At 39.2% G+C, this 23516-nt stretch overlaps 1 protein-coding gene across 5 annotated transcripts in view; it reads left to right on the forward strand.

Annotated features, from left to right (window-relative positions):
• Positions 1 to 23516, forward strand: part of LOC129873727 (pre-mRNA-splicing factor ATP-dependent RNA helicase DEAH1-like) — a 37513-nt gene that overhangs the window by 13252 nt on the left and 745 nt on the right. For 4 of the 5 annotated variants that reach the window (XM_055948892.1, XM_055948891.1, XM_055948893.1 and 1 more), the window contains 17 exons: positions 66 to 137; positions 729 to 792; positions 2355 to 2434; positions 2574 to 2641; positions 2724 to 2781; positions 3010 to 3067; positions 3169 to 3237; positions 4175 to 4243; positions 4368 to 4457; positions 17383 to 17469; positions 17651 to 17766; positions 17854 to 17920; positions 18501 to 19547; positions 20071 to 20133; positions 20722 to 20946; positions 22859 to 22921; positions 23026 to 23098. In XM_055948892.1, the coding sequence (XP_055804867.1) occupies positions 66 to 137; positions 729 to 792; positions 2355 to 2434; positions 2574 to 2641; positions 2724 to 2781; positions 3010 to 3067; positions 3169 to 3237; positions 4175 to 4243; positions 4368 to 4457; positions 17383 to 17469; positions 17651 to 17766; positions 17854 to 17920; positions 18501 to 19547; positions 20071 to 20133; positions 20722 to 20946; positions 22859 to 22921; positions 23026 to 23098 (2369 nt within the window). The remainder of the gene's footprint in view (positions 1 to 65; positions 138 to 728; positions 793 to 2354; positions 2435 to 2573; positions 2642 to 2723; positions 2782 to 3009; positions 3068 to 3168; positions 3238 to 4174; positions 4244 to 4367; positions 4458 to 17382; positions 17470 to 17650; positions 17767 to 17853; positions 17921 to 18500; positions 19548 to 20070; positions 20134 to 20721; positions 20947 to 22858; positions 22922 to 23025; positions 23099 to 23516) is intronic. The other variant, XM_055948894.1, reaches the window with a different exon arrangement.

A 23516-nucleotide genomic window follows, 5' to 3' on the forward strand; every position in this document is an offset into this window, starting at 1 on the left:
ATATAATCTAAAGTTATTCCATTCTGGTTACTGGTCATTGTCTAACCATATTTGTGGTATTCCAGAGACGATTTAGAAGATGAGCAATACTTATTTGAGGGAGTGAAGCTGACAGAAGCAGAGGAACGTGAACTAAGGCAAGGAAGTACATCCGCCCCCCTGTTTTGATGCTCATTCCGAAATTATTCTTAATTTGAGATTTGTTTTTATTGATTTTTTCTTGCAATTGCTTCTATAGTGAACTCACTCTGTAGTACTTGTATATTTCAAGACTTATTTGTTGCCTACTAAGAGATTGCATGGTGTGAAGAGCATCTATTGTTTTGATATTGAATCCTAAAGTGTCTTGTGTTTGTCATTCTCTTCTAGTAGCGCATATATAAATGGGTATTACATGCTTATCTTTCCTGCTTCAGTGGAAGGCCTAATTCTAGTTAACATGAAGTCATCTAGTGTTTTTTATCAGTTGTGTTTTTGGTTATGAACTTGATTTTATCTCACTAAAATTCCTGTGTTCATTCATAATGATAAAATTTCACCTTTCCCTTATCATATGAAACTTCTGATGAGTACTGAGTGAATTCTTGTGAACACGGAGTTAGCGCCTTTGTGCATTTGCCTTTTTTTTTTTTTGGTCTGGCATTCTCTTTAATAGGTTCTGCTTGAGTGCGGGATTGCTTTGTATATGCATATGCTGTTGTGTACTCAGGACCTGTATAATTTTGCAGATATAAGAAGGAAATATATGAACTAGTTAAGAAGCGATCAGAAGATAATGATGAAATGGACGAGGTAATTAATATTATGAATATTTATCGCTTCCAAGAACATGTTTCATTACATTCTTTATTTTTATTGCCTCTGCCATTTATTGCTTTTATTTCTTGCTTGTCATATTCTCTAGTATCTCTGTTACTTTCCCTCCCCCACAGGCCACAACATACATACAAAAAGTTAAAAAGAAAAAGTGAGGTTAAAATGTACCCAAGGGTGTGGCTTAGTGGTCAATGAAGTGGTTGAGAGCCATGAGGTCTCAGGTTCAAATTCCAGGGGAGACAAAAAACAATAGGTGATTCTTCTCATTTGCCCTAGCCTTGGTGAACAGAGTTACTCGGTACCTCGGTACCTGTTACTGATGGGAGGTGGCAGGTATCCCGTGTAATTAGTCGAGGTGCAGGAAAGCTGGCCTAGATACCACGGTCATCATTAAAAAAACGAGGTTTAAATATCACCATCTCTTTGTCTATTGTTCCCTATGAGTTATTTATTGCTTTGTTCCAATAAAGACTACATTTGGGTACTTCTAACTAAAGGATGAGCTTTCCTTGCGCCGATCTTCCTTTATGAATAACTTTTTTCTTTTCCCTAACAATATTATTTCCTTGTATATTCTCTTAAGGCTTGAGAATGATTTTGTACATTTGAGGAATAGCCTTTTATCTGCTATTGCTTTTTGGTGCCCCCACGAGGTTCTTGTATGTATAGATGATATCATGTCATTTATAGAAAATTATATCTTTTTGTACGTTTTCTACATTTTACTCTTTAGTATACTTCTTGTATACATATGTTTTTTGCCTTTCATAAATAGAATTTATTACTCAATGAAAAAAGCTACTCTTAAAGCTTGAGTGCAATTTTAGTTCCGAACTTCCATGAAAATGCTTAACTTCTGGATTTGTTGTATGAATCATATGTTTCATTCATAGTTAAAATAGTGGATAATTGTACCTTTTCTTGAAGCCTTCCTTAAAAGTATCAAGAATTGGAAAAGAAAACCTCAAATGTGGTTTTCGCTCTTTCCTTTTCTGAGTATACTATAGGATGTTGGTTGGGGTTGCACTGTAATCTGAATTTTAAGATTATTGGAATCCCTCTATTATTATTTATTCTTGGTTTGTTTTCTTATCCAATGTTTAATGTACTGAATTATTCATAAGATAAGTCTAAATTATGGCTAGTGGCAGAACCTGGAATTTGAGTAAGGGGATTCAAAAAAAATAAGAATTGTCACACTTAAGCTATGAACCTATATCAAGGGAATTCAACAGTTAATATATATACAAAAAGAATTGTTTTAACCTTAGTTGCACAGGGTAATTTTTCGGTGAAGGGACTCAGTTGAACCCCCTTCACAAAAGGTAGCTATGTCCCTAATCATGGCAAGGTGAGTTTGGTGCTTTGGTACTAGTGGCACCAATCTGAAGAATACATGAACCAATTGTAAAGATATTGGAAATAGGGATTATACAATAAGTTGATTCCGGGGGATGGAATTTGAACTCTATGCCTTGTTCCAGTTTATGTCAGTTTTCTATGAAGATTCTTTATGGTTGCTTTTGTTTTAAATACAGTATAGAATACCTGATGCCTATGATCTTGAAGGTGGTGTAAATCAGGAAAAGAGATTTTCGGTGGCTTCGCAGCGATACAGGTTAGTTATATTAACAAAGATAGTTGTAACAGTTGCTCTAGCATACAGAGTTGTGGAAAAGTGTGTATTGGTCTTAGAGAGTCAAGCTTTATTGCTTAAGAAGCTTATATGGTCTTATATTATGTTTTGACATTTCCAGGGATCCAGGTGCTGCTGAAAAGATGAATCCTTTTGCTGAACAAGAAGCATGGGAGGAACATCAGATTGGTAATCTCTAATTCACCTTACTCAAAGTTTTTATGAACTTATAAGTTCTCGAGTCTCTAAATTTGGAATCATTGCATCACAGGGAAGGCGACGCTTAAATTTGGTTCAAAAGATAGAAAGTCAAGATCTGAGGACTATCAGTAAGTTCTAGCTTCTCGCCCTGCTTTTCTCTCTCTCTCTCTCTTTCTCTCTCTCTCTCTCTCTCTCTCTCTCTCATGTATGTGTATAATGTACATGCATAAAGGAAAGTATGGAAGAATTGGCTTCTGTGCTTTACAGATAGTGGATTTTGCTGTATCAAGGATCTGTTGTATCATGTTTTCCATCTAAATCTTATTATTTAAACCCTAATAACTACTTTGGTGCAGATTTGTGTTTGAAGACCAAATTGAGTTCATAAAGGCAGCCGTAATGGATGGCGTTAATGTATGCCTGCTTATTCAACCCTGTTGACGTGTTGTTATGCTAAATCTTCTCTTGCTAATTTCTTGATCATTGTTTTAAGATCATCTTTGGTTTGTGTTTAGGTTGACCAAGAGCCTTCCACTGAGTCAATAGAGAAAACTATGGCTAAATCAGCATATGAAAAACTCCAGGTATTGATTTATCAGGATCATTCTATGCAATAGAATCAGCACTTATGGTTTTCCACTATTTTGTTTATAGTTTCCTCATATGCGCGAGACTGCTAACATTGGGGAATTTCATTTGTATTATATCCATTGAAAGTAAGACAACAGTATAATTGCTTTGTAAGTCAAAAAGTGGTTGAAGAAGAGGGTGGAAGTGTAGATATGGACAAAATGGAAGACACAAGGGCGTGTAATCTAACTAAAAAAGGAGACTTAGGCCTAACAGCAGCATACTACAGCGACTAGTGTCTGTCTCTCCTTTCCTTCCTGCTTAAACCTTTTCTCATCTCTTTGGCTTATCGTAGAAGAGTTATCAGCCTTGCTGGGTCTTTCTTTTCCTTTTACTATAATGGGTTGTGCTTTGGGGCTTCGAACAAGCTATGTATATCTGTGTGTTAAATCAAGTGATCATGAGATTTATGCTTTCTGTGGATTTTCATGAACTGTCCTTGCAAAAAAAAGGTGTATCACGGACTGTATCATCTCCCCTGCTATTTATTCACTATAAATGAGGTCCTGTAATTTAGTACACTTTGGAAGAAAAGCACGAATCTACTCTATGTATCCATGTGTGTATATATTATAAGTATAACCCATTTGAGTGTTCGCCAATGTTTTTTTTTCCGTGCTTTGCAAGGTGGGAGTTACTAATGGATTACATTGACCATATTGAGTTAGAATTTTTAATTTATATTGATTACGAAGGTCTGCATCTATAAAGTTATGCCTTATCTGTTAGAATCCTTCACTTTTGCTCTCTGGCTTTTGCACTTTATCGTGACCTCTTAGTTTTCATTGAGACCAATTTTGCTAGATAGATCACGGGTTGTACCTTCCATATGTTTATGTTTGATTTGTTGAAACTCATTTGTACTAATCGTCTTTCATGGATACATTTTAGGAGGATAGGAAGACCCTACCAATGTATCCCTACAGGGATGATTTGCTCCAAGCTATTAATGATCATCAGGTTAGGTTGGTCAGTTGCTTGCATCTGTTTTTTACTTTTCTTTGGGGGTTTGAAGCTAGTTATAATGCCCTTTCCACTAAGTTTGTTGTGTGGACACCATATAAAAATTGGGTGCTTGTTGCAGGTTCTTGTTATTGTTGGAGAAACGGGCTCCGGGAAGACCACCCAGATACCACAGTATCTGCACGAGGCGGGATATACCAAACGTGGGAAGGTATGGATCTCTCATATATAGAGTATATACCACACCCTCCAAAAATAAAGAGGATGTTTTCTGTTTTTAGAGGCAGAGACTTTTCTGATATAGCATTAACTCGCATACAAAGCGATGTGGTTGGAACTAAAAGAGAATGTCGCATAAGTAGTGGAGGGATATGCTACCTTACAAGCTCCTATTTGATAAATAGGTATGGATTATTCAATAAGCACCAAGAAAGTGCTGATGTTACAAAAGTTCAGAGGACTTGCCATCCTGATAAAGCACCAAGAAAGTGCTGATGTTACCAAAGTTCAGAGGACTTACCCATCCTGATAAATTTAGTACTAGATTTATTGCCCACTTATGTTATGTCTTTATTCCCTATGCTAGTCAAGGTGGAAGAAAGACTAAACAAACTAAGGAGGGATTTCCTATAAATTGGAAACAAGGAGGGAAAGGGAATAGATTTGGTTAAGTAGCAAACTGCTTTTGTTGAGCAAAAGGTCTGGGGGTCTAGGAATCAGGAATTTGGGTCTTCAAAACAAGTGCCTAATGACCAATGGCTATGGAGATTTGGCACAGAGGAGCAGGCACTATTAGGAAGTTATTTCTAAGAAGTATGGGCATATTAGCACATGGTACTCCAATACAATGAACAAGGCCTATGGAATGCCAGTGTGGAGAACTATTAGAAATTTGTGTAATCAACTTGCCATAAACATTATCTACAAGGTGGGGAATGGAGCTAGAATTCTGTTCTGGGAAGAACTCTGGACAGGTCAGGAGACCTTGATGACTTCCTTTCCTGACCTATTCATTCTCAGCACCAATGCAGATGCAAAGATAAATGAAATGTGGTCTCCTCAAGGGTGGAACTTGAGCTTTAGAAGGCTCTTAAATGATTAGGAGATAGAGAGAGTACCTGAGTTATTGCAAGCTCTAAGTGGTTTCAAAGGCACAAATTCAGAAGCAAATGCAATGAAGTCGAGGCATAATTGTGATGGAAACCTATCAGTTAGTAGGTTATATAACAGAAAAGTAAGGGAGTTTAATGGGGGAGCGGTTGACCCTTGGGGAAAGGTCTGGAAAAACAGGGTACCAACAAAGGTGAGATGTTTTACTTGGTGATCAGAAGGGTTTGCCTGACACATGAGAAGCTGCAAAGGAGAGTTTTCCAAATAGCATCATGGTGTTCACTGTGCAATGAAACAAATGAAACTAACAGTCATCTGTTTCTTCATTGCAAATTTACCACACAGATTTTCTTTGTTATCTGATTTATGTTGAAACCACCAAACACCTGTTCTTAGCGATGTAGAAATGGGATCAGATATATTGTCTATGGTGTCATGACCCAAGCTAGACCCTAGGCGTGACTCCGCGATTAGAATCTTGAAAGACTCTAACCAAGCCTCTTAGCATATCATATATGAGCATACATAAGGTAAATGAAGCAATAAAGCTAAAGCATAGGTGCAGAAGTAAAGTCTCAACATGAATAGTCTCGATAAAAGAGAGGAAATCTCAAAAAGGGTAGACAACATAGACTCCACGAACATCTAACATGCCTCTACTATTCTAGATAGGGGCATAAGACAAGCTCCTAGTTCCCCCAATATATGAAAATAAAAGCCATAAAGAACGATGAAAAGATAAGTGTATTGTCCTCAAAGCATGAGGACTCACCCAATAAAGAAGTAGTACTAAATCTCTAGCCATGAGTGGGAGGTGCGTGATGATCGTCGGACCCTACATTGTATCCCCTACATTATGATACATTGTAGGCAAAAAGTATGCGTTAATATATGGAATGCACTAAGTATGTGAGAATCATGCATGAACAATGATAATAAGACATAAACAATATGAACATGGGATGCATGACCATTATCTTGAAAACATTAGTAAAATCTTGAAAACATTTAAACATCATAATCATGTGGTCAATGCATCAAAACATCATCATGGGAATTTGTAAAATAGTATATACATAAGTGAACTATTAAAAGTCATTTTGAGAGCCATAAGTCTTTGTGAGATACCGTTAACCGACATTTAAGACCATGTGAGCTATAACATGGAATTCTGATGTAACTCCCATATCGAGAAGAGAGAGGCTACTTGCCAAGGTAGACTCCATGATGCCTAATTGGATCCATTAAGCTACTAAGGAATCAAGCCTCAACTAACGGGTGACCCTTTCTAAGGAATCAAGCCCCTACTAATGGGTGACCTTCTTCCTATGGTGGCATGTAGTTATGGGACAATGGGATTTCTACTAACTGTCTCATGCCTCTACTAACGGGTGAGCCTCTATCCAAAGGTCCACTTGGTGCTATGTCAACTCTCAACGGAATAACATACATAATATCATAAGCTTTGAAGATGGTAAAAATCTAGTAATACCAAGTTCATCATAAATACTTGAAATCATAAGAATAGCTCCTTCAGCATATCATGACATCATAACGTATTCATTAAGATACTTATCTAAAGCATCAAAATCATGATAAGCTCGTTCATCGTAAATCATATTGATACTTTATCTAGAAGCATTCTTAAAATCATAGTTCATAATCATTCATTCCTTTCCATGAGTCATTAATAAGCCTTGATAATCATTCATTAAAATCCTTTAGAAATCATGATCATAATTCATAACTTATACTTGAAAAATAGCATAATACATGGGTCCATGAAAATCGACTTGAAATCATGCAATGTAATGTGAATTTTGCATAATTAGATCAATAATGATAAAATAGACCATAATTGAGAAGACCCAATGCAATATCATAAGAATTATGGCTTAGAAGGGACATTCATAAAGAGAATTGAAGTAAAACCTTGGGGCTCCATGGATGAATTCCTACATACCTTGATAATTTAAAGCCTTAAACGCAAGCTTCTAGCAATGGAGATTTGATCTTGACCTTGGAGTCCTAACTTGACTTGAGGAAGAAGAAAGATCTTTGGGGGAGGAATTTTAGAGAGGATTTTTGTGCTAGGTGTTTGAGAGGGAATGAGGAATTAAAGAGGGTTTTGGGTATTTATAGTTTAGGGGGAAAAGGGCCTAAAAACGTCCAACTATTAATATAAAAGAGTGGGTAATGACCAAAACACCCCTAGATAAAATAACTGAACGGGCTCTTTGACGGGTGGTCTTCACGGACTGTGTACCCCTTCACGGTCCGTGAAGTGGATCGTGAATCTGGAGGGCTGAAGATGACTTTCTACGGGCGTCCTTTACAGGTCGTACAACTCACCACGTACCGTACAAGGTTCTGTGGTAGGAAAGTGACGGGCTCCTAAAAGTTGGACTTATATGGAAGCCCTTATAGACCGTAGAGTCCTTAACGGGTCGTGCAAAACGTCCGTGAACAACAAACTCAAAAATTTTGGAAACTTCCCTTTCACAGACCTTCCTACAGCCCGTGAACATCTTTACGGGCCGTAGAGGTCTCTCGTCCAAATTTCCTTAAACCCATTCCTCAGTAGTCCCACCACGAGCTAGTCTACGGTCCGTAGAACTGTCACGACCCAAAAACTGAGGTCATGATGGCACACATCTCAAAACCCAATCTGATGTGTAATCCTAAAAATAAAACTCATACAAGACTCCCAAAGGGGAAAGTGATGCCACGATTTAAATAAAAAGAAGAAAAAAAAACAATGAAGAAATTATCCCAAAACCTGGTGTCATAAGTATAAAGAGCATCTAATACAAGGTTCGAATCTGAAGATACAACATAAGTCTCTGAATGATACAAAAGACTGAAAAATAAAGATAGACTAGTGACGATCCGAATTCTGGGACCTCACCACTAATCTGAGAATACACAATCCGCTAGAATATTAACTGCCACGTGGGGTACCCCGACTAGTATCTGCATCAAAAAGGGACACAGAAGTAGGGGTGAGTACAATTCACATGTACTCAGTAGGTTTTAGTTGACTGAGTATAAGGAATTAATCAAACCTATGAAATAAACTAAGAAACGCATCCACCTGCATACAGAAAAGTCCCACTCCGGCATCGGTGCCGCCAATTTATATATATATTGACGCGAGTAAAGTAAACCCATAATAACAGCTCATAATCACAATTAACCAGATAATTCAAGCAGCACAAATATCAATGCAATGCAATGCAATATGATGATGCAATGATGTGGTGGTACGGTGGAATCAAGACTGTCGCACAGACTGTCGTATACACCTGCTGAGCTGTGCTACCAAGCAAGGCACATGGGGGTCTTGCAGACCATATAACTCAATCACAATATGTCATTATCCTTGCCACCTCCTCGTGGTCAAGGGATCACAATGCATCCACTACCCTGCCGGAAAACTGCCTCGGTCAGGGACTCAAGATACAAAGGTTAGGATCACAATGCATCCACTACCCTGCCGGAAAACTGCCTCGGTCAGGGACTCAAGATACAAAGGTTGGGATCACAATGCATCCACTACCCTGCCGGAAAACTGCCTCGGTCAGGGACTCAAGATACAAAGGTTGGGATCACAATGCATCCACTACCCTGCCGGAAAACTGCCTCGGTCAGGGACTCAAGATACAAAGGTTGGGATCACAATGCATCCACTACCCTGCCGGAAAACTGCCTCGGTCAGGGACTCAAGATACAAAGGTTTAAAGGTGTTTCATTTTCTTTCTCAAAAGGAATTTCCATATTTCTCAACTTCCCATGTTTCATGATATGATGAATGAGGATGAATGCATCAAAACACATATGCATGGAAGTAATAATCAACTCACATGTGGTATAAGGTTCAAAGTTCTCAAAACTTAACCTACACATGATATTCACCCTCAATAAATAGTAACGGGAAGAACACACTTTCATTTAAATATTCACCCCTTTCTCAACAATATTTCAATACTCAAGTATGCTCAAAACCCCAACTCAATCTCTCAGGCGGCATCACAAGTCAAATAATATACTCAAGCCTCTCTCTTAGGCAAATCATAATTCACATGCTCTCAAAGCAAATAAGATAACAAATAAGGCCCCCACACGGGCTATGTAATACAAATAAACCCCGTCACGGCAACACATTAATAAATAAGCCTCCACACAGACATCACAATATATATAACATTCTCAACTCATACTACAACCCCATCCCAAAGTCTATAACATATGAATGACTAATTACCCCATCTCAATCTCAAAGAAAGATAGCCAAACCTACCTCAATTGCCGAAACCGCACTCGAATACCTCCACCGGACAAGCAACTCTCGAATTCAGCGCCCGGAATGACAACCCACTATCAACAATGAAACATACACGTCACAAGGAGTCCAATGACACCCATATTGATAGGTTTCGGAACCGGGGGTAAAATAGTCCAAAAATTAACTATTTTCGAAAAGGGTCAAATCTGGAAATTTATTGAACAATCCCATTCTATTGGTAATAAGGAACTCATGGTTGAAAAACCCATAAAAATAGAGCTCAAAACGAGTTGAAAATCACAATTTTCCTTAAATTCGGATTAGGGAAGAAACAAGGATTTTTGGGGTTTGAAACTAAAATTTAAGAGTTAAAATCGTCAAAAACTTAATGAAAAAGGAAGGTTTTAGGTCAAAAGTCACTTACCCAACACTTTGCCTCGAAAATCTCTTCTCAAATCACCTCAAGGAGTTCAAGAACTCAAACAAATGATGAAAACTATTGAAATGGGAAGAAAGGGGCATTTTCTGCCCAAAAAGTTACTGTTCACGCGTGTTACTGTTCACACGTTTTGTACAAATTTTTGAAAATCACCCTCAAGATCATTACAATATCCACCACTAAAAAGGATGTTCGTCCTCGAACATAAGATAAAATAAAGTACCTGGGGTCTCAAAAAGCTGAGGGTACCGAGCCTGCATACTCTAACTCCCAAGTCACCTCCTCAGCAGGCCGATGCTGCCACTGCACCTTGACCGAAGCGACCTCCTTGGTCCTGAGTCTACGAAGCCGCCTATCTAGAATAACTGTCGGCTCCTCCTCATAAGTCAAATCCGGACTCAACTCTACCGCATCATAAGAAATCACATGAGACTCATCCGGTATGTACTTGCGAAGCATGGAAACATGAAACACCGGATGGACAGCTGACAATTTAGGGGGTAAGGCCAGCTTATACGCCATTCCACCTACTCTCCTCAGGATTTCAAACGGGCCAACAAACCTTGGGCTAAGCTTGCCCTTCTTTCCGAACCTCATCACACCCTTCATGGGCGATATTTTAAGCCACATGCAATCACCCACCATGAACTCTAAGGGACGAACCCTCCTATCAGCATAACTCTTTTGACGACTCTGAGCTGTCAATAGTCGACCCTGAATCAAACGTACCCGCTCCACAGCATCCCTAAGTAAGTTAGTATCCAATGCATCAACCGCAACAGAATCAAACCATCCAATGGGTGATCGACACCTACGACCATACAATGCCTCAAATGGTGCCATTTGAATGCTGGAGTGATAACTGTTATTATAGGCAAACTCTGCTAAGGGCAAGTGTTGGTCCCATCGGGCACCAAAATCAATCACACAGGCCCTAAGCATATCCTCCAACACCTGAATAGTCCGCTCGGACTGACCATCGATTTGGGGATGAAATGCTGAACTCATCTCTAGCCGCATACCCAAACCCAGGGGCGGACCCACGTGTTATCCAGGGGGTTCATCCGAACCCCCTTCGTTAAAAAATTACACTGTATATATAAGATAAAGTTTTTAATTTATGAGTATATATTTGACATTGAACCCCCTGAAACATAAGCCAAGGGACTAGCTCAGTGGCAAAGGGGTTCAATATTTTATCTTAGCTTGTCTTTCAGCTCGCGGGTTCGAATCCGAATAAGCACATTTTTTTTCCTGATTTTAGGTAATAAAATGCTGAACCCCCTTCATAAAATTCCTGGTTCCGCCACTGCCCAAACCACACTGTAATGCCTTCCAAAAGTGAGAGGTGAACACTGAACCCCGATCCGATACAATAGAGATAGGCACCCCATGCAGCCTAACAATCTCACGAAGATAGATCCTAGCTAACTGATCCGCATTGTAGCTAGTCTTCACCGGAAGGAAATGGGCTGATTTGGTCAATCGATCCACAATCACCCAGACAGAGTCATACTTACCCAATGCCATGGGTAATCCAGACACGAAGTCCATAGTGATACGCTCCCATTTCCACTCAGGAATGGGCATCCTTTGCATAGGACCACCCGGTTTCTGATGCTCATACTTCACTTGTTGGCAATTTAAACACTTAGCCACAAAATCAATAATGTCTCTCTTCATGCCACACCACCAATAGTGTTGTTTCAAGTCATGAAACATCTTTGCCACTCCCGGGTGAATCGAATATTTGGAACAATGAGCCTCCTCCAATATCATACGTACCCATTCACTAACCTTGGGCACACAAATGCGACCATTAATCCTCAAAACTCCTTCTGAATCAAGAGAGGCTGATTTTGCTTCACCACTTAACACTTTGTCTCGAATGACCCTCAACTTTTCATCTTCAAACTGGTGTGTACGAATCTGGTCCATCAAAGTAGACCTAGCCTCCACAAAGGCCAAAATACCATGATGTGTAGAAATATCAAGTCGGACCAACTGTCTAGCCAATGACTGAACCTCCAATGCCAAAGGCCTCTCCACAGCCTTAAGAAAGGCCAAACTACCCACGCTAGATGCTTTGCGACTCAGGGCATCCGCTACCACATTAGCTTTGCCCGGATGATAAAGTATGGTAATGTCATAGTCTTTCAATAACTCTAACCACCTACGCTGCTGCATGTTCAGATTCGGTTGAGAAAAGATATACTTAAGGCTACGATGGTCAGTATAGACCTCGCAATGCACTCCATAGAGATAATGCCTCCACAACTTCAGAACAAACACCACCGCTGCTAATTCTAAGTCGTGGGTAGGATAGTTCTTCTCATGTACCTTCAACTGTCGAGAAGCATAAGCTATAACTCTACCTTTTTGCATCAATACACCACCCAAGCCGACTCCCGAAGCATCACAAAACACAATAAATGCCACGCCCTCCTCGGGTAAGGCTAGAATAGGTGCTGAAGACAATAATTCCTTGAGTTTTTGAAAGCTCGCCTCACACTCATCAGTCCACTGAAATGCCACGGTCTTTTGAGTTAGCCTAGTCAATGGAGCTGCAATAGAAGAGAATCCTTGAACAAACCGACGATAGTAGCCTGCCAACCCAATAAAACTCCAAATCTCGGTAATCGAAGTAGGCCTAACCCAATCACGAACCGCTGCAACTTTAGCTGGATCAACCATAATACCATCCTTGGTCACTATATGACCCAAGAATGTCACAGACTCAAGCCAAAACTCACATTTGGAGAATTTTGCATACAACTTCTCCTCTCTCAATCTCTAAAGGACTGTCCTCAGGTGCCTAACATGATCCGCCTCATTCTTGGAATAAACCAAGATGTCATCAATAAACACGATCACAAACGAGTTCAAATAAGGTCGAAATACCCGGTTCATCAACTCCATAAAAGCAGCTGGGGCATTAGTCAACCCGAAGGACATAAACACAAACTCATAATGCCCATAACGAGTCCTGAATGCAGTCTTCGGGATGTCAGATTCCCGAACTCTCAACTGATGGTAACCCGACCTCAAATCAATCTTTGAGAACACCGATGCACCTTGAAGCTGGTCAAATAAATCATCAATGCGAGGGGGAGGATACTTGTTCTTGATAGTGACTTTGTTCAACTGTCGATAGTCAATACACATCCTCATAGTACCATCTTTCTTCTTCACAAATAAAACTGGTGCACCCCACGGTGATACACTAGGTCTAATAAACCCTTTCTTCAATAAATCTTCCAATTGTTCTTTCAACTCTTTCAATTCTGCCGGAGCCATCCGATAAGGAGAAATAGAGATGGGTTTAGTGTCATGCTCCAAATCAATCACAAAATCGATATCACGGTCAGTAGGAACTCCCGGCAAGTCTGTAGGAAATACATCCATAAACTCTCTCACCACCCTCGTAGTCTCTATATGAGATGACTCCGTGGTGAGATCACGTACATGAGCCAAATAAGACAAACAACCCTTATCCATCAAGCGACGAGCACGAATATAAGATATCACCCCCTTAGGATATGAACTCGGATTACCTTTCCATACCACGCTAGGTAAACCGGGATAAGCTAAGGTCACGGTCTTTGCATAACAATCTAATATAGCATGATAAGGAGATAACCAGTCCATACCCAGTATCACATCAAAATCAAGCATGTCTAATAAGATCAAGTCAACTCGGGTCTCTCTACCCAAACATATCACTGCACACTCCCTATTTACTCTATCCACCACTAAAAGTTCACCTATCGGGGTAAAATTAGTAATGGGCACAGCAAGAAGATCACTCATATAATCAATACCCACATCAAAATAAGTCAACACATAATAGTAAGTAGACCCTAGTTCAAATAATACTAACGTAAAATGATGGCAAACCAGAACAATACATGTAATAACCACATCAGAGGCCTCTGCCTCAAATTTACCTGGTATAGCATAGCATAATTAATGGTCACCCTTAGCCTGTGAACCACTACAACCACCACCTCGAGTACTCCATGAAGCACCTCAAACAACTAAAACTGGTGTATTGCAGACAACTTGTGATCCTAGCTGAATAGAAGAAGAATCACATATTTTCCCCTTATTCAAACTCACTATAACAAAATAACCCAAGTAAACTACTCCCAACTCATCATAGGAGGACCGATAGGTTTATGAGCAAGAACAGATCTCTATCACTTCTTAGCCATTCCCGCAATTATAAAGAGAAATAAGACATTCACTGTGCCTTCAAGATACCCGATTTTGAACAACCTGTCCTGACACTTGGTCAAAAAGATATAAGCCTTCTCAACAGTGATAACCTCAAACTTGGGAGACAATACCCTGACGAATCTCTCCAAATCTCTTTTGCTCCTAAGTAAACATAGCAATGCTAGAAGACATAGGTGGAACCACAGATCTCAAAGGAATCCAAAGTGGGCTAATTAGATATCTAAAATTTGAAATCTAACCGTCAAAGTCTAACCGACCATTTTCCATACTTTTTTTTGTTGCTCCACATCTTCATACTCATAATCAGGCTCGAATGGGCATCACTAAATCATCCTTAAGCAAGAGCCGCTATTTCGAACCCGACAGTTACTTTTAATGCGGAAGGAATAGATTAGAGGTATACAACACTTAATATGAATAATTCGCACGAAAGGAATCAAAGGAAAGAGTTTCTTCTATTAAGTATCTTGTAGCCTCTCGAAGATAAGTACGAACGTCTACGTACCGATCCGCAAGACTCTACTAGACACCCTGCTCTTTAACTTATAAGACCGGTGAACCTAGTGCTCTGATACCAATTGTCACGACCCAAAAACTGAGGTCATGATGGCACACATCTCAAAACCCAATCTGATGTGTAACCCTAAAAATAAAACTCATACAAGACTCCCAAAGGGGAAAGTGATGCCACGATTTAAATAAAAAGAAGAAAAAAAAACAATGAAGAAATTATCCCAAAACCTGGTGTCATAAGTATAAAGAGCATCTAATACAAGGTTCGAATCTGAAGATACAACATAAGTCTCTGAATGATACAAAAGACTGAAAAATAAAGATAGACTAGTGACGATCCAAATTCTGGGACCTCACCACTAATCTGAGAATACACAATCCGCTAGAATATTAACTGCCACGTGGGGTACCCCGACTAGTATCTGCATCAAAAAGGGACACAGAAGTAGGGGTGAGTACAATTCACATGTACTCAGTAGGTTTTAGTTGACTGAGTATAAGGAATTAATCAAACCTATGAAATAAACTAAGGAACGCATCCACTTGCATACAGAAAAGTCCCACTCCGGCATCGGTGCCGCCAATTTATATATATATTGACGCGAGTAAAGTAAACCCATAATAACAGCTCATAATCACAATTAACCAGATAATTCAAGCAGCACAAATATCAATGCAATGCAATGCAATATGATGATGCAATGATGTGGTGGTACGGTGGAATCAAGACTGTCGCACAGACTGTCGTATACACCTGCTGAGCTGTGCTACCAAGCAAGGCACATGGGGGTCTTGCAGACCATATAACTCAATCACAATATGTCATTATCCTTGCCACCTCCTCGTGGTCAAGGGATCACAATGCATCCACTACCCTGCCGGAAAACTGCCTCGGTCAGGGACTCAAGATACAAAGGTTAGGATCACAATGCATCCACTACCCTGCCGGAAAACTGCCTCGGTCAGGGACTCAAGATACAAAGGTTGGGATCACAATGCATCCACTACCCTGCCGGAAAACTGCCTCGGTCAGGGACTCAAGATACAAAGGTTGGGATCACAATGCATCCACTACCCTGCCGGAAAACTGCCTCGGTCAGGGACTCAAGATACAAAGGTTGGGATCACAATGCATCCACTACCCTGCCGGAAAACTGCCTCGGTCAGGGACTCAAGATACAAAGGTTTAAAGGTGTTTCATTTTCTTTCTCAAAAGGAATTTCCATATTTCTCAACTTCCCATGTTTCATGATATGATGAATGAGGATGAATGCATCAAAACACATATGCATGGAAGTAATAATCAACTCACATGTGGTATAAGGTTCAAAGTTCTCAAAACTTAACCTACACATGATATTCACCCTCAATAAATAGTAACGGGAAGAACACACTTTCATTTAAATATTCACCCCTTTCTCAACAATATTTCAATACTCAAGTATGCTCAAAACCCCAACTCAATCTCTCAGGCGGCATCACAAGTCAAATAATATACTCAAGCCTCTCTCTTAGGCAAATCATAATTCACATGCTCTCAAAGCAAATAAGATAACAAATAAGGCCCCCACACGGGCTATGTAATACAAATAAACCCCGTCACGGCAACACATTAATAAATAAGCCTCCACACAGACATCACAATATATATAACATTCTCAACTCATACTACAACCCCATCCCAAAGTCTATAACATATGAATGACTAATTACCCCATCTCAATCTCAAAGAAAGATAGCCAAACCTACCTCAATTGCCGAAACCGCACTCGAATACCTCCACCGGACAAGCAACTCTCGAATTCAGCGCCCGGAATGACAACCCACTATCAACAATGAAACATACACGTCACAAGGAGTCCAATGACACCCATATTGATAGGTTTCGGAACCGGGGGTAAAATAGTCCAAAAATTAACTATTTTCGAAAAGGGTCAAATCTGGAAATTTATTGAACAATCCCATTCTATTGGTAATAAGGAACTCATGGTTGAAAAACCCATAAAAATAGAGCTCAAAACGAGTTGAAAATCACAATTTTCCTTAAATTCGGATTAGGGAAGAAACAAGGATTTTTGGGGTTTGAAACTAAAATTTAAGAGTTAAAATCGTCAAAAACTTAATGAAAAAGGAAGGTTTTAGGTCAAAAGTCACTTACCCAACACTTTGCCTCGAAAATCTCTTCTCAAATCACCTCAAGGAGTTCAAGAACTCAAACAAATGATGAAAACTATTGAAATGGGAAGAAAGGGGCATTTTCTGCCCAAAAAGTTACTGTTCACGCGTGTTACTGTTCACACGTTTTGTACAAATTTTTGAAAATCACCCTCAAGATCATTACAAGAACCTTCCGTGGTCCCCAACTCAAAATTTCCTTTTTGCACAGGCCCTCCCACGATCGACCTATACGGACCGTGAAAGCTTGTACTGTCCGTATAAGGTCTCGTACAAAGCTACAGTACTGAGATTTCCCATTTCACTCCATTTTTTGACTTTCCAACTTCTGGGGTCTTACATATGGTTTCTGAGACTACTATTTACTTCTCATAGATTGGATGTACTCAACCTCGTCGAGTTGCTGCAATGAGTGTTGCTGCGCGTGTTGCTCAAGAAATGGGAGTCAAACTTGGCCATGAGGTATGCTTTAGATGATATGTTTGCTCATTTATTAGTTAGAGATGGTATGTTCGCTCTTTTTTAGCGAATATATTAAAGCTGTCTTGTTCAAATAATATTTGTACCTTGGAACTTGGAGATACATTTTGTCAATCTTTACATCAGTTGATCAATATGTAATGACTAAATCCATCAAATTCAGGTTGGCTATTCTATTCGGTTTGAAGACTGCACCTCTGAGAATACGATTCTGAAATATATGACCGACGGGATGCTGTTGAGAGAATTCCTTGGTGAGCCTGATCTAGCAAGCTATAGGTTTGTTCTGTAGTAAATGATCTTATTGTTATCCTTATCTAATTCTCAAACCTTTTGATCTCTCTAAACAAGTGCCTGGCTTTTCAGTGTCATTATGGTCGACGAGGCACACGAAAGAACACTTTCAACGGACATCTTGTTTGGCTTGGTTAAGGCAAGTTTTTCTTAGTTTAGTCTTTAAATCTTTTTTGAGTCTAGTAGCCTTTAGATCTTAATATGATGGCTATCTCTTGGAAATAATTGGGAATTACTCATTGTTTGGAAACTGGGAAGCAGCCAAAATTGTGAACTCTTTCCTTGTTTGTTTGTCAAAGCAGCTTGTGTAAATACAATTATACAAAAAGTCTTGTTATTGGATTCGTCTTAATTTTTCTCTATGTTTCAGGAAAAGAAACATGGAGAAGAAATTTAATTAAAAATATTTTCGTAGCAAGGCTTTTCCATGGGGATCCCCAAAATTCCCACTTTGATTCCAGGGAAGGAAAAGGATTTTTTCCTCTATATTTTCATAGGAAACAGGCGACATAAGTTGTTCTCTGTTATTTTTCCTTCCCTAATCAAACAAATCATTAATAATTTTACGGTGGCTAGTAGGGTTTTATGGATTAGTGAACTAGGATGGAGTGTAACAAATTTGCATTGGTTTCTTTGGCCTTAAGTTGTTACACTAATGTGGTGTGGAACTGCATCTCCATGGTCCTCCTGTTTCTAATAATCTACTTTCTTTATCACAGGATATTTCTCGGTTTCGGCCTGATCTGAAGTTGCTAATATCAAGTGCTACTCTAGATGCCGAGAAGTTCAGTGATTATTTTGACTGTGCTCCAATTTTTAAAATTCCTGGAAGGCGGTTTCCAGTTGAGATACACTATACAAAAGCTCCAGAGGCCGATTACTTGGATGCAGCAGTAGTAACCGCTCTTCAGATCCATGTAACTCAACCCCCGGGTGATGGTGACATATTAATCTTTTTCACTGGGCAGGAAGAGATTGAAACAGCGGAGGAGATCATCAAGCACCGGATAAAGGGCCTGGGGACAAAAATTGCTGAGCTGATAATTTGCCCAATATATGCAAATTTGCCAACAGAATTACAAGCCAAGATCTTTGAGCCCACTCCTGAAGGGGCTCGTAAGGTTGTCCTGGCTACAAATATTGCTGAAACATCATTGACAATTGATGGGATTAAATATGTTATTGATCCGGGATTTTCTAAGATGAAGTCTTACAACCCTCGGACAGGAATGGAGTCGTTACTGGTCGCTCCTATATCAAAGGCATCTGCGAACCAACGTGCTGGTCGATCTGGAAGAACAGGTCCTGGAAAATGCTTTCGGTTATACACTGCATATAATTACATGAATGATTTGGACGATAACACAGTTCCAGAAATACAAAGGACCAACCTTGCAAATGTTGTGCTCTCTCTCAAGAGCCTTGGGATTCATGACTTGCTGAATTTTGACTTCATGGACCCCCCACCAGCAGAAGCTCTACTCAAAGCACTGGAATTGCTCTTTGCCCTTAGTGCACTTAACAAGCTTGGCGAGTTGACTAAACTTGGTAGAAGAATGGCTGAGTTTCCTCTAGATCCCATGCTGTCCAAGATGATTGCTGCCTCTGACAAGTACAAGTGTTCTGATGAAATAATAAGTATTGCTGCAATGCTGTCTGTGGGGAATTCAATCTTTTATCGTCCAAAGGACAAACAAGTCCACGCAGATAATGCACGGATGAATTTTCATGTGGGAAATGTGGGAGATCATATCGCTCTGCTAAAGGTTAGTTGCTTAATGATAGTAACCTGTTCTGGCACAATCATGAGGTTTTCAAGCAGCATGATATTGTGTTTTGCATACCTGCTTCACATTGATATCTTCCCTTGATCAATGATAAATCCAATCTCCGAAGTACATCCACATATAGACAAAGTAGACACAAGTGCATATGGCAGACTTGCCTCCAAGAGGGAGTTTTCCGGGGTCGTAGGTAGGCATGACAAATCTTTTGAGTTGAAAGGTAAACCAGAATAACAAAATATCTTACATGATCAGGTGAAAATAAGTTCTACCATGCAGGTATATGTTTCCTTTGGTGTATGGGGATGGTACATCTGTAGGATGTTAAGGAAAACACTGTGTCTTTGTCGCAATTCAAAATAATTGCTATGTCATGAGAACACGCTATCGTTATTTAGTTACTTGAAAATTTAGCTTGCCACCTTCTGAACAAAAGAAAATGCAGAGGTGCTGTTTGAGTGCATGTTGAAAATGGTAATCTTCTTTATCTATTGTTATTTTCCAGGTTTACAGTTCCTGGAAGGAAACAAACTTTTCAACTCAATGGTGCTATGAAAATTATATCCAGGTTAGTATGAAGTTCTTGTTTTACGCTGAGATAATCTTTCTTTTTCTTGTTAGAAACAAAACATCTAATAGCTGAGTAAAATGCAGGCAGGTTACTTTCAAATTCTTGTTCTACTCTTAGATAGCTGTCTCCTTTTCCTTGTTGGAGGAAGCCATCTAGCCCGATAAAATGCATATTGAGCTATGACTTGTGATTCTGGTGCTACAAAATATTTTAGTGAAACCATGTTTTGTTTGAAAATTTACCACTGTCATTAGAAGATAACTTCATCTATGGGGCTTTAGCCAAAAAAGGCATTTAGTATTTTTTTTCCATTCTCTAGAATATAATATTGGATTGAGACATGCTTAAATGGAGGGACATAGACAATGAGGATTCATATAGCTAACTCCAACTTGCTTGGGACTTGGGCATAGTTATTGTTATTGTTGTATCATAAACATGACTACTGGAAGGAAACTGTTCCAGACTAGACTGCAACTTTTATACAAAAGGGGTTTGGGGGGAGGGATTTTAACTTTAAAGTATGAAGTTGATTTGTCATTGCTACCTATAGAGTCTAATGAAACCGTTCTTTTAACTTTCCAGGTCAGAAGCATGAAGAGAGCAAGGGATATCCGAGATCAATTGGAAGGCCTGCTGGAAAGGGTGGAAATTGAATTGACTTCAAATGATAATGACTATGAAGCTATAAAGAAGGCTATAACATCAGGATTTTTCCCCCACTCTGCAAAACTACAAAAGAATGGATCTTATCGAACTGTTAAACACCCCCAGACAGTTAACGTTCACCCCAGCTCAGGTTTAGCACAGGTAAAGGATTTTGTTTACTAAGAAAATGGATAAATAGAAAAAGAAGATGTTGCAAGTTACTAGAGGCTCTAAATTTCTTGGCAGAGACAACAAACTCAAGATTCAAGAGAAACTTACAATAGCTGTTTTCAATAAAATAACGGACATTTTGAGTAGGGGTGTGCAAAAATCGAATCGAAAAAAATGCTATTGGCTTATTGCTATTGGGTTAACGGGTTTTTAATGGTTTTATAAAATAAAATTATTGGGTTATTGGTTCGGTTTTTTAATATTGGGTTATTGGGTAAATCGATAACCCATTAAGACTAGTAATTTACTACTTTACCCCTATATAAATATTGAATATTAATATCTGTACCTTACTGGTTACTACCTTTGCCCTTTAGCCTTTAATTCACACTTCGCAGTGACTTTGAGTTCACAAGAAACAAACTCTTTTATTTTTGTTACACTTGTATAGTTCTTTTCATGTTAGTTACTACTATCTATTTTATGAATATTCTATAAAGGTACATTATTGTCCGGTCGCACCAATTTGTTAGAGAAGTTATATATTTGTTTTATGAGCATTTTCTTATTGGTTAAATCGAAAACTGAACCATTAAGGGCCAAAAATCGATAAACCGAAAACAAATAAAAAATATCTTATTGATTTGGTTAATAGTTTAGCATATTTAAAAACCGAAAATACATAAAACCGAACCGAACCAACCAATGCATACCCATAATTTTGAGTGCATAAATTGTCTTTCTTAGGATTATTTTTTATGGCTTCATCACTTTACTTGGCCCAAGATATGGTATTCTGATTGGCAACTTAACAGTTGAGATGCTAGCACAATTTAAAGTCAGTAATTGTAGATCAACCACCTACTGAGCTTATCTGGAGGCACATTCATGGTTTTCTTCCTAAGATTTACTAGTCTTCGGATGATCATCCCTGAGAAGTGATAATTCTGTGTTGTTTGGCTAATTATGCCTCAGCCTATCACTGAGGTCTTATCCTCCCCATCCCTCCCATTGCAATCCTTCCAGTTCTTTTTCTATGATGTAGATAGTTCTTTATTAATGGAAAAAGCTCCTGTATACTAGCAATATACCAAAAAGCGGAGAATCTACAGCGTAATGTGATCCTCTACTATAACATCCAGTCTTCTTGACAAATTGGGATCTCATGAGTGCACCAAGAACTGGGATCAGATGGACATCATTGTACTCTATCCCGCAGAAAGCTCTACTATTTTTGTCCTTCCACAGGACCTACATGGTGCTAGTGGGGCAACATTCCAGGCGCTTCAAGTTGCCTCCTTTTAGATTTTCAGCTGGAGAGTGCCTCTTTCATTGTACCATTCATACACGTTACTGCTTCAACCATTTCAAAATCTCACACCACAAACAATTTAGGTGGTCTACATTTTCACGTGAACATTTACGCTAACATATGCACTTTTTCTTAAATGCTCATAATATTGCCTCTTCCCTGAAAAAGACTATCAAGTATGGAGAACTATCCGTTATGGTTATCTCATATCCCCCTTTTTCTTTTCGGCCTCAACTGGATAAATTCACTTATTTCACACTGGATCTAGACTCGATTTTTCCCTCACCAACAGCTTATGATATATTGGCTTTATTGAAAGCAATCCATATCTTACCCCTCCCATCTCCATGAGTTGATTCTACTTCCACCCCCTACCATGAAGATTATGTTATTGATGTTGTTTGACAGTCTCAACCAGCCAATGAGGTCTTATCCTCCCCAGCCCTCCCATTTCAATCCTTCCGTGCTTTCAAATCCTTGCTCATATTGTGTTATGCTTTATATTTTTGTGTTTCCAAGACATTTAACATGACCTTGATGATAATAGTAACTTCATGAAAATCATTTCTCTTTCGCTCTTGCATGTTGTAGGCGCTTCCCAGATGGGTTGTTTACCATGAGCTGGTCCTGACGACTAAGGAGTACATGCGGCAGGTTAGTCCGTCTCTTTTTCTCTTTCTTTTTGGTTTCTAATCTGGGCTATTATTACTTTAGATGTAGTGATTCAGAGAGGTTGTAATTGGGGGTTGTCCTAGCAGGTTACTGAGCTTAAACCAGAATGGCTAGTAGAAATAGCTCCTCACTACTATCAGTTGAAAGATGTCGAAGACTGTAAGAGTTCTTACTCTCTCTTATGGCTGGGGTGTTTTTGTTTGTTATTTTCAGTTTCTGTGGCCTGGCTGCCTTGTTGTTGCCTCACGGCACACTACTAAGAGGAGCCTCCCTTCTTATCGTTGAGGGACCTGCAATCTAACTTGGACGTTGGGTTTAACCAAGGGACTAGTTATAGTCATTTTTGTTTTCAATAAAATATTTGTAATTTCCATTGGAGGAGTGTTGTACTGCACTTGTTTAAATGATAAAAAAAAACTTTTACAGAAGTAAATGAAACATTTTACTTTGGGCAGTCATATGCCTAATTGCCTTCTATTGGAACAATATCTTATAAGCTGCGACTAGTTTCATTTATCGAAAGAACTAATATCTTATGAAAATTAGAACCTCGAGGGTTGGATCCAGTGAGCCTTGC

This window comes from Solanum dulcamara, chromosome 11 (assembly GCF_947179165.1).
Source record: "Solanum dulcamara chromosome 11, daSolDulc1.2, whole genome shotgun sequence".
NCBI lineage: Eukaryota > Viridiplantae > Streptophyta > Magnoliopsida > Solanales > Solanaceae > Solanum > Solanum dulcamara.